At 42.0% G+C, this 12273-nt stretch overlaps 1 protein-coding gene across 7 annotated transcripts in view; it reads right to left on the bottom strand.

Moving 5' to 3' along the window:
- CLCN3 (chloride voltage-gated channel 3) overlaps window positions 1–12273 on the bottom strand; it is a 101657-nt gene that overhangs the window by 30500 nt on the left and 58884 nt on the right. For all 7 annotated transcript variants that reach the window (XM_038754971.1, XM_038754970.1, XM_038754968.1 and 4 more), the window contains 5 exons: window positions 7681–7780; window positions 6065–6252; window positions 4545–4667; window positions 2837–3043; window positions 428–508 (listed from right to left, as the gene is read on the bottom strand). In XM_038754971.1, the coding sequence (XP_038610899.1) occupies window positions 428–508; window positions 2837–3043; window positions 4545–4667; window positions 6065–6252; window positions 7681–7780 (699 nt within the window). The remainder of the gene's footprint in view (window positions 1–427; window positions 509–2836; window positions 3044–4544; window positions 4668–6064; window positions 6253–7680; window positions 7781–12273) is intronic.

Raw genomic sequence — 12273 nt, 5'->3', positions numbered from 1 at the left:
TTTAAGGATTTAATAAAGAGAGCAGACTTGATCACAACATAATCAATCCTTTTAAAAATACTGCAAGCAATAATTTAAATGGCCACGGGGACAACTTCATAGCCTCAATTACAAAATCAAAACTTTGACTCCCAAAATAATTGAGAGCAAAGAGAACCAGCATTTAATCATTAAAGGTGAGGTAGGGACTTAAAAAAAAAATGTTTTCCAGGTTCTGTAAACCCAGGGCACCGAAGAAGAATTGATCATCTGTCCATTCCAGGGCAGAAGACTAGAACAAAGCTAAGAAAGATTCAGCAATTTCATTTCAATCCTATTTATGGAGCGCTTCCTGTGTGCAGAGCACTGTGCCAAGCGCTTGGGAGAGTAAAATACAACAATAAACAGACACATTCCCTACAATTTGTACTGCTCAATCTTCACATACCTCTTCCAGACTAAAAAGGACTCCACCAATGGGAGCACCAAAGGCTACAGACACTCCGGCTGCGGAAGCAGCTGACAGCACCTGGAAGAAAATATAATCAAGCTCCAGTTTGGTCCATGTTCGTACGTATTTATTACTCTATTTATTTTACTTGTACATATTTATTCTATTTATTTTATTCTGTTAATATGGTTTGTTTTGTTCTCTGTCTCCCCCTTCTAGACTGTGAGCCCACTGTTGGGTAGGGACCGTCTCTATATGTTGCCGACTTGTACTTCCCAAGCGCTTAGTACAGTGCTCTGCATACAGTAAGCGCTCAATAAATACGACTGAATGAATGAATGAACCCAAATGTGCAGATCAGAGAGAACTGCTCTCTTTGACTTAACCACCGTTTACCTGTTCTGTATTTTTTTTTAAAAAAAAACAGTATTTGTTAAGCTCTTAGAACAGTACTTCGCACATAGTAAGCTCTTAAATGCCATTATTATTATTGTTATTGTTATTATTATTATTATTAAGCACATAGTAAGCTCTTAAATGCCATTATTATTATTACTACTATTATTATTATTATTAAGCACATAGTAAGCTCTTAAATGCCATTATTATTATTATTATGCACATAGTAAGCTCTTAAATGCCATTATTATTATTATTATTATTATCATTATTATTATTATTATTATTATACGCTTACTACATGCCAGGCCCCGTTAAAAGTGCTGGGGTAGATACGAGTTCATCGGGATGGACACAGTCCCTGCCCCAAAAAGGGCTTACGCTTTTAGACTGTGAGCCCACTGCTGGGTAGGGACTGTCTCTATGTGATGCCAATTTGTACTTCCCAAGCGCTTAGTACAGTGCTCTGCACATAGTAAGCGCTCAATAAATACGATTGATTGATTGATTGATTAATCCCCATTTTACAGATGGGGTAACTGAGGTACTTAGAAGATAAGTGATTTGCCCAAGGTCACACTGCAGTCAAGTGGCAGCGTGGGGATTAGAACCCAGGTCCTCTCACTCCAAAGCCTGTGCTTTGCCCACTAGGTCAGGCTGCTTCTCACGTTTTGTAGGTGACCTCTTTTAAGCACCCCAAAAGCAGCATTCCATCCCTAGAAGGAAATGGAGGAAATGGATTTGCCGCCTGTCAAAGCAGGACTTTTTCTCATTCTACTTCTGCAGAGGATATTTAAAAGTTAAACCCCTTCCTTCCTCTATTTGAGTTACCTTAGGTTCTTTGTTTTAGCTGGAGCATCAAGTCTTGGAATTTCTTACACATGCTATTATTAAAGCACTCACACACACATATATATATATTTTCATATACATATATACACATTTCACCTTCGTCCCCATCTATAAATTATTTCAAGACCTGTCTCCCCATCATAATTGCAAAATAGTAGTAGTAACAGTATTTAATTAAGCGCTCACTGTGTGCGAAGTACTGTATTAAGCTCTGGGAAAGAATAGAAAGGTGGATAATAATAATAATTAAGTGCTTACTATGTGCAAAGCACTGTTCTAAGTGCTGGGGAGGTTACAAGGTGATCAGGTTGTCCCACGGGGGGCTCAAAGTTTTAATCCCCATTTTACAGATGAGGTAACTGAGGCACAGAGAAGTTAAGTGACTTGCCAAAAGTCACACAGCTGACAGTTGGCGGAGCTGGGATTTGAACCCATGACCTGTGACTCCAAAGCCCAGGCTCTTTCCACTGAGCCAAGCTGCTTCCCTGGGGATGGGGGAAGGTGGGTGGGGCTCACAACCTTGGGAGCAGGGATCCGGTCTAATTCCAATATACAATCCCAAACTCTTAGTACAGTGCTTTGCACGCCAATTCAACCTAGAAAAGAACTACCTTTTCACTTATCAGTAAGTAATTTCTCTTCATTAGCCCCTAAAATTCCAATGGTAGCTTGGCTCTACTCCTGAAAAATGGAAAAATTACACTGTCACCTGCATCCCCTTAGGACATCTACACTGAACCTGTGAAAACCACCTCCGTGCATGGCTAGAAATGCAGGAAAAAGACTTCAACCTTTGATTCCTAGCCCTGAGGATGTGACAATGGTGGCTGCTACCACAGGTGACCACGGCCGGACGGTCCCGTTCCAAACCATCGGTATGAGGACTAGGATGGCTGACAAAAAATATAAAAACTAAATTCTAGTGGAAAAAGGGAAATGGGCTCATGACATTCAACATGACCTAATGTGCTTCACTCCACACACACATATACACAAACACACTCTCTCTCTCCTCCTCCCTCTCCCCGTTTCTGGTGAAAACTACTACTAGTTGCTTGAAATCTTCACTTTAGTTCGGAGAGTTACTTCCCACAGCCTAAGAAACCCAGAAGAATTTTACATCCCGGAAACCAGGGCAATATAAAAGGCACCTACCTCCCTTTTTTTAGCTTCATTGGTGCTGTACTTGGGAAAGAGGTAGGAAAAAATATTTCCACAGCAACAGGCCACATGTACCAGAGGACCTTCTTTCCCTAAACTCAACCCCGATGCCACTGCCAGTACTAATGTGATCGTTTTAATCATCAAAGTCCACTTGCCCAAATATCCTCTGATGATGAATCCACTGAGAATCGTTTTAATCTACAAGAAAAAAAAAATTACTGAATTTAATTTTATTTTTGCAAACATAGCCTAACTTAATTTCCCTGATTTGGTCTCATTTTTACTTGAAGAGTATGACCCTTTAGATCAAGATTTTCAAATGATGAGAAATGAACGATTTCGAATGCAATTACATGGGAATGTGAAAAAAGTACATTATTAAGTAACTGAACTGGAGAAAGAGCTAGTGCGGCAACTGAAATAATAAAACAAATTGGAGATGATCACCGATTTTCAAGCTTAGCCTGCTAAGCTAAGGACATTTTTCTCAAACTATGGTTACTCTTAACTGACTACCTGAAAGGCATTTGTGTCAATCAGTGCATATTCTGGCCAATGCACCAAAAGAAAAACTGCTGCATCACTTGAGCACAGAATCACTGCTCCACTGCTACTAAACTGACAAATGGGAAAAATCTCTCTTTCAACGACCTTAATATTCCCTTGATTTGAGCAAGGCTTTTATTTTTTGGGTATCTGTTAACCACTTACTACCAGGCACTGTACTAAACTCTGGGGTACGGACAATTTAATAGGGATGGACACAGTCCCTCTCCCACACAGCACTCAATCTTAAATCTCTCTTCTACAAACGAGGTAACCGGCACAGAGAATTTGGTGACTTGCCCCCAGTCACACTGCAGACAAGTGGCACAGCCGGAATTTGAACCCAGGCCCTCTGATTTCCAGGCTCACCCCCTTTCCAACGGTCCATGCTGCTTCTCTTCTATTTTGCAATACAGCGTTTACCATATTTATATGCAAAACTGCCTCTACTGCATGATCCCTTCCACAGTGATTTTTGAGGAATTTGCACAGGGGTAGAAAGAAGGGAAGGGTGAGAATGCATGAACACCGTACACACGGGATCGTATCGGGGAATTTCTCCTTTGAAACCCATGCCTGAGTGTTGGAGAGGGAATTTTCTTCACTGAGGAGAACAAATTCCAGGGTAAGAAAAGGAGAATGGAAGAGGGAGGTTAATTCACTGAGTGCCTGTTGTATTAAAACAAGTAATTTGTTTTAATTTATTTTTTTATTTATTTTATTTTGTTAGTATGTTTGGTTTTGTTCTCTGTCTCCCCCTTTTATACTGTGACCCCACTGTTGGGTAGGGACTGTCTCTATATGTTGCCAACTTGTACTTCCCAAGCGCAGTACAGTGCTCTGCATACAGTAAGTGCTCAATAAATACGATTGATTGATTGATTGATTATTGCACACTCCTGAGATGGTGCAATAATGGTAAGAGACCCACCTATCTCTTCTTCCTTCTCCCCTCCTTTTTTCTCCTGCTTCTGCTATTACTACCTTTAATTCTTAGAAAACTCTGGTAATGCCCGTTTTGGGGTTGCAAAAATTATGCAAAAAGCGGGACAATTCTGTGAGTACGCAGGGCATTTCCTTTTTCCTAAAGGCGCAGGCCAAGCCTCCCTGAAAGCTTCCAGTGTCTAAATCCGTTCAAACCATCAGACCTTACCTCTGGAATTCCAGAGCCACAGGCGTACGGAGCAAATATCTTCACCAGAGAGACGGCTAGGAAGGCAAAGCCCAGAGCCCAGAAGATGTACATTATGTAGTTCATGATGTAAGAACCCGGTCCCTAAAAACCACAGGAGATAATGGTGTAAATTCCATCTGTAACAGATCACGAAAAGCAAAGCAAATGCCAAAGTTCTCCGATCACACCCTGGAGATGTTATTCGCTACTTATTCCACAGCAGTCAAAAGGATGCGGCTATGGGTTTACCGGGGAACACCAACGCTTCTTGGTCATGCAAGTGGCTTTGTTCTAGCTGCTTCCCCTCGGAGTCCTCCTGCCATAACGGCTTCCTCTGGGGTAAGGGAGAGAGTGGGAACCCCGCTGGGACACTGAGGCGAGCTTCTCCTAACATTGGCCTCTGTTTCTAGAGATGTAGCACAGGGGAAATTCCCCCAATCCATCAATCATATTTATTGGGCTCTTAGTGTGCACAGAGCACTGTACTTGGGCGAGTACAATAACGTTCCCTCTAGTCTGTAGACTGATTGTAAGAGGGCACAGATCGTGCCTACCAATTTGATCATATTGTGCTCCCCCAGATAGTTAGTACAGTGCTCTGCACACAGTAAGTACTCAACAAATACCACTGATTGATTGGGGGACAGGAATTCCCTCCCTGTCTTCTCTGCAGCCACCAGGTTCATGACAAGTGACCCTGGGCAGCAGAAAATTGGGAAGGATGGGAAAGGAGGGGCATGGCTTCACACTTTTTCTAAGTTTAAAATTAATTATTGGGTGATTTCCCACCATTTATCAACTTTAAATTCGGAAAAACAAACAGGAAACATGGGTGGGAGCTTGCTATTTGAGGCAATGTTTTGTGAGGGGTCCCCATCTTCTTCAGTCCCCTTCTTCTTCAGTCCACCTGCCCCCCTTTCAAGTATCATTTTATACACGTCCTAGCAGGGGGTTACAGAAGTAGTAATGGTATTTGTTGAGCACCGCTGAGTGCAATGCACTGTACTAAGCATTTGGGAAAGAACAACTGCAGTACAAGACATGAACAGAAAACAGGAGGCTGCAGTCAGCCAGCTCACCCACTCGCACTTGACTTTAAGTGCCAAGGCTGGGCTACAGTGAATTCATTTCAGTGGGAAGAGCTACGTTTATGGATTAGACAACATGTTGTGGCCATTCTGCTATTCCGTATTGAAGAACACCGAATGAGACAAACAATTCATGACGCCATCACACAATAGCAGCAAGTACCCTAGAAGGAAACATTAATAATCGCACCAACTGCCTACAGAATGCCATATCTTCTTTATCTGACCGGCAAGTCTAAGAGTCAGCAGAGGGTAAATTATTCCAACAACTGAATTGCCGTATCGCACCCACGTCTTGCTGTTCTCACGTTTGCTCTACTCTGATTTCGAAAACAAGCTGTCTTTTTAAACAAATTCTAATGAGATTCATGACAGTCTTTCTTCTTGAGGCTTCTCCAGAGTCCAACTCACCTCTGCTTGACCGATGATTAGTTCTGCCCACGTTTTCCATTGAGGACACTTATCTCTCTCTTCAAATGTTGTCTCATTAGATGCCCAACAACACTGCTCATGGTTGTACCACAATGCGTGGAGGCAGATGCCCTCCTTTAGATCAGTCATCCAGTCGGCAGCAATGTCTATTAACCCTGCCAATGCCCCTGTTGGTTAAACGTTTTAAGTGCAGACTCAGTTGTTACCAGAATAAAAGAAAATTTAATTACAATTAGAGAGGTGAATGCTGGCCACCTGAACAAACTAAATGCAAGAAAATACTACAGTGCACTTCCATCATCTGCACCTCTGCCAAGGATTAGATCATTTTGCAGTGGCTGTGACAGCAGGGTTAAGTATGGGGTCTGAGGTGACTTTCTCCGATGCTTGGAGGGCCTTTAATCTCCTCACCCTGAATGCTGTGTGCCAGAACCCTACATGGACTAGAAGTCCAAGATGTGGCTCACACCAAACCAGTATTGCTCCTCCGACCAAGAAGAAGTGCTCTGAGCCTTGGTAAAACCACGAGTGAACACAGGCTCACGTCCAGTGGTGTTCCTAGGTGGTGTGGAATTTGGTTAGGCCAGCGGACGACAGCCCACAGGCCCAGCCCAATGTATGTGGAGAGGTGCATGTGCGTGCAGGAGTATCAGCGCTGCATTTCTGCCCCTTCCTGCCCAGCCCCAAAACGGGATGCAGAAATGAGGTCTAGGGCTCCAAAATAAGCCAAATGACCTCAAATAAGCTCAGCATTATGCCGGTCCGATCTGGTCCTGCAGCAGAAACGCTTCAAGAGTTCTTCTGTGTGCCATGACTGACTGTACTAAGGGGCCTATGACCAGAGAGAACAGTGCTTTGCACATAGTAAGCGCTTAATAAATGCCATTAAAAAAAAAAGAGAGAGAACAGAAGTTACGAGCACAGACTCAAAGGCACCCAACTATGCCCAAAGCAACTTCTGCAGGACCATTACATATAGAGAAGAGAGACTCACATATCCTATATCTAAAAAGCAGCTAGAAATGATTTATTTTCTAACACTTTTTTAAGCAAGTCTGACTTACAATGTTTAATCGTGCTTTATAAAGGAAGAGGCAAACAGCGTTTCCTTAAAACTAATGACTGCTTATCGCCAGTTACATTTGTCAAAAAACAATTTCCAAAGAACCTTCTAGAACCAGAACTTACCTTAGCTTCTTCCCTCCCACTCATTCCTGCGCCTCTATGGCTCGACTGTCAATTATTTCCTTTGCATCCACCCCAGTGCTAAGTGCTTCAAACCACAATTCCAAGCAAAGATATTCGTGTCCCTTAATTTTGGATTTAAGACTCATACTTCTGTACTTCTGTCCTCCAGTGCTTTTCAAACCTGCTTTTAAACAATACATTTTTCTCCACCCTGTTCCCCATAGTGGCGTTATTTCTTTGTTACCTGGAGTTGTATTTGCGGTGTCAATTGACTTTATTGGCCAAACAGAAACATTTTTAAAAAGAGGGAAACAAAAAACAAAACAAAACTGAGACCCAAAGTCCATAAAAACACAGAAGCAGCACTCACTGCTTAGAAAAAGACTGCATTTATAAATTGCCATTACCTGATGCCAATCCTGTTAGGGTAACTACTAGCCATCCTGACCATGCATCGTACAAACTTTTTGTCATTTCCCAAGCAGATTCTTTCTTTTTGCTGTTGATCTGGAATTAGAAATGGTTATGCTTCACTTTTTAAATGGTAAACAGCAGTTACATTGAAACTGGACAGTCGACTCATTATTTTTATAGAAGTGAGGAGAAACGTCTGGGAGAAATGGTGGGGGGCAGGCAGTAAGAAAGCAGTCGGAGTGGGGAAAATAGTGCTCCCTGGCCCACAAGAGGCGGAGATAAAGCACAGGGTAAAGATAACAAAGAAATACATGGCAGAACCACCTATGAATGACAGTTCTCCAGTCATTTGTGTTGTCTAAAGACAGGCTTTGGGCGATTAGCGATCCACGGGGAGAGTGGGTGTGAGATGTCCTAAGGTTTAGACCAGAAGCGACGGGAAGTGCTTTTAACTGGTCAGTCAGTCATCATCATCATCAATCGCATTTATTGAGCGCTTACTATGTGCAGAGCACTGTACTAAGCGCTTGGGAAGAACAAATTGGCAACAGTCAGTCGTATTCATTGAGTGCTTACTGCGTGCAGAGCACTGTACTAAGCAACTGGGAGAGTACAATATAACAACACAGACCCATTCCCGACTTGAGACTGGAGGCCCGCCGCCAAAGGCCCCAGAAATGTTAAAATTGTGTTTCTGAAGCCGGGACTGGCTTTTCCACAGCCACTTCAGTTGTGGCTCGGCTCAGGTGTTCCCACCACATCATCATCATCATCATCAATCATATTTATTGAGCACTTACTGTGTGCCTAGGAGGCCTTCCCAGACTGAGCCCCTTCCTTCCTCTCCCCCTCGTCCCCCTCTCCATCCCCCCATCTTACCTCCTTCCCTTCCCCACAGCACCTGCATATATGGATATATGCTTGTACATATTTATTACTCTATTTATTTATTTATTTTATTTGTGCATATCTATTCTATTTATTTTATTTTGTTAGTATGTTTGGTTTTGTTCTCTGTCTCCCCCTTTTAGACTGTGAGCCCACTGCTGGGTAAGGGCTGTCTCTATATGTTGCCAATTTGTACTTCCCAAGCGCTTAGTACAGTGCTCTGCACATAGTAAGCGCTCAATAAATACAATTGATGATGATGATGTGCAGAGCTAAGCGCTTGGGAAGTACAAGCTGGCAACATATAGAGACGGTCCCTACCCAACAGTGGGCTCACAGTCTAGAAGGGGGAGACAGAGAACAAAACCAAACATACTAACAAAATAAAATGAATAGATAGGTACAAGTAAAATAGAGTAATAAATATGTACAAACATATATACATATATACAGGTGCTGTGGGGAAGGGAAGGAGGTAAGATGTCAAAGCTGACCCTCCTGAGTCAGGCTTTGGTGGCTCTATTTTAAGTGACCCAGCCCCTGCAGAGTGGTGAGGTGGGTAGGCCCAGTGCTTCTCAGGCACATTAACCGTTGTCTGGGATGGACAGGATGAGAGGAGTCTCCAGCTCGGCACCACTATCAATCCCCATCTCCGAGCAAGTATGTGAGGACTGGGGAGATGGGTTTGTTTTTATGTTTTCACACATCTAATTCTGGGTGTCTGAACACCGTACCTCGTTCTCGCCTGTCCCGCCATCGACCCCCGGCCCACGTCATCCCCCGGGCCTGGAATGCCCTCCTTTCCTCTGCCCATCCGCCAAGCTAGCTCTCTTCCTCCCTTCAAGGCCCTACTGACAGCTCACCTCCTCCAGGAGGCCTTCCCAGACTGAGCCCCTTCCCCCTCGTCCCCCTCTCCATCCCCCCCATCTTACCTCCTTCCCTTCCCCACAGCACCTGTATATATGTATATATGTTTGTACATATTTATTACTCTACTTATTTTACTTGTACATATCTATTCTATTTATTTTATTTTGTTAGTATGTTTGGTTTTGTTCTCTGTCTCCCCCTTTTAGACTGTGAGCCCAGTGTTGGGTAGGGACTGTCTCTATATGTTGCCAACTTGTACTTCTCAAGCGCTTAGTACAGTGCTCTGCACACAGCATGCGCTCAATAAATACGATTGATGATGATGATGATGATAATGGGAAGAAATGTTCAAAATCTGTTTGGGTGGTGGTGCAGGTGAAAGTCATAAATACTTAAGTAGCCAAGCCTGCCTAGGAACAATTGAAAATACCTCAAATATCACACCCAGAAACAGACTTAAAAAAATAATCTGTTGAGCAGCTAAATCAGGGAAGACTAACTTCTCCACAAAACAGCTTACTCTAAATTGACTTCCAACCACACCAAGTCACTTCCGCTATGTAATAGGAGCTGTATGATGCAGTTAAATAGTCAGATTTAATCATCTGACTTTGTTTATTCTAAAGCACCTTGAAGTTTTGGGGTTTTTTTAATGGTATTTGTTAAGCTCTTACTATGTGCCAGGCACTGTATAAAGTGCTGGGGTAGATATTCATTCATTCATTCAATCGTACTTATTGAGCGCTTATTGTGTACAGAGCACTGTACTAAGCACTTGGGAAGTACAAGTTGGCAACATATACCCAATAGTGGGCTCACAGTCTAGAAGGGGGAGACAGAGAACAAAACAAAACATATTAACAAAATAAAATAAATAGAATAAATATGTACAAATAAAATAAACAGAGTAATAAATACATACAAACATATATACATATATACAGGTATCTATAGATATAACGTAATCAGGTTGGATACAGTCCATGTCCCACATGGGGGCTCATAAATCTTAATCTACATTTTAGAGATGAGGTAACTGAGGCACAGAGAAGTTAAGTGACTTGTCAAGGACACACTGCAGACAAGTAGCAGAGCCAGAATTAGAACCCAGGTCCTTGTGACTCTCAGGCCTGTGCTCTATCCACTGTGCCAGGCTGCTTCTCATGGCCACGTAACTTCTTGTATATATGCATATATGTTTGTACATATTTATTACTCTATTTATTTATTTATTTTACTTGTCCATATCTATTCTATTTATTTTATTTTGTTAATATGCGTGGTTTTGTTGTCTGTCTCCCCCTTCTAGACTGTGAGCCCACTGTTGGGTAGGGACTGTCTCTGTATGTTGCCAACTTGTACTTCCCAAGCGCTTAGTACAGTGCTCTGCACACAGTAAGTGCTCAATAAATGCAACTGATTGATTGACATTACATTAGAAATTATTTTTCTCTGAGTATGCAATACCCAAAGCCCTGCAGTCAACATACAGACTGCCTCTGCATTGTGGAATTCTAGTAGTTGTAATAGTGATAATAATAATTTCACTATCAGTCTTATTCTGTTGTGTTCACCAGAAAAACATTAGTCGGCTAACATGAGAAGGATTTGCTCTATAGTCAGTCCTAAGTCTAACAAGCACCAAGATAAACTTTCAATTATTTTTTGGTGTTAACAGGTATTTTCTTGTACATATTTACCATTACATTCATTTTGTTAATGACGTGCATCTAGCTTTACTTCTATTTATTCTGATGACTTGACCCTTGTCCACATGTTTTGACTTGTTGTCTGTCTCCCCCTTCTAGACTGTAAGCCCACTGTTGGGTAAGGACTGTCTCTATATGTTGCCAACTTCTCTGAGTATGCAATACCCAAAGCCCTGCAGTCAACATACAGACTGCCTCTGCATTGTGGAATTCTAGTAGTTGTAATAGTGATAATAATAATTTCACTATCAGTCTAACAAGGGGATTTGCTCTATAGTCAGTCCTAAGTCTAACAAGCACCAAGATAAACTTTCAATTATTTTTTGTGGTTAACAGGTATTTTCTTGTACATATTTACCATTACATTCATTTTGTTAATGACGTGCATCTAGCTTTACTTCTATTTATTCTGATGACTTGACCCTTGTCCACATGTTTTGATTTGTTGTCTGTCTCCCCCTTCTAGACTGTAAGCCCACTGTTGGGTAAGGACTGTCTCTATATGTTGCCAACTTCTCTGAGTATGCAATACCCAAAGCCCTGCAGTCAACATACAGACTGCCTCTGCATTGTGGAATTCTAGTAGTTGTAATAGTGATAATAATAATTTCACTATCAGTCTTATTCTGTTGTGTTCACCAGAAAAACATTAGTCGGCTAACATGAGAGGGATTTGCTCTATAGTCAGTCCTAAGTCTAACAAGCACCAAGATAAACTTTCAATTATTTTTTGTGGTTAACAGGTATTTTCTTGTACATATTTACCATTACATTCATTTTGTTAATGACGTGCATCTAGCTTTACTTCTATTTATTCTGATGACTTGACCCTTGTCCACATGTTTTGATTTGTTGTCTCTCTCCCCCTTCTAGACTGTAAGCCCACTGTTGGGTAAGGACTGTCTCTATATGTTGCCAACTTGTACTTCCCAAGCGCTTAGTACAGTGCTCTGCACACAGTAAGCGCCCAATAAATACGACTGACTGATAGAGACCGTCTCAATATGTTGCCAACTTGTACTTCCCAAGCGCTTAGTACAGTGCTCTGCACACAGTAAGCGCTTAATAAATACGACCGAATGAATGAATTTTCTAATTAGGCATTTCCAAGGCTTCGTG

The sequence above is a fragment of the Tachyglossus aculeatus genome, chromosome 12 (genome assembly GCF_015852505.1).
Source record: "Tachyglossus aculeatus isolate mTacAcu1 chromosome 12, mTacAcu1.pri, whole genome shotgun sequence".
Lineage (NCBI taxonomy): Eukaryota > Metazoa > Chordata > Mammalia > Monotremata > Tachyglossidae > Tachyglossus > Tachyglossus aculeatus.
This window is presented reverse-complemented; position numbering and strand designations above follow the sequence as displayed.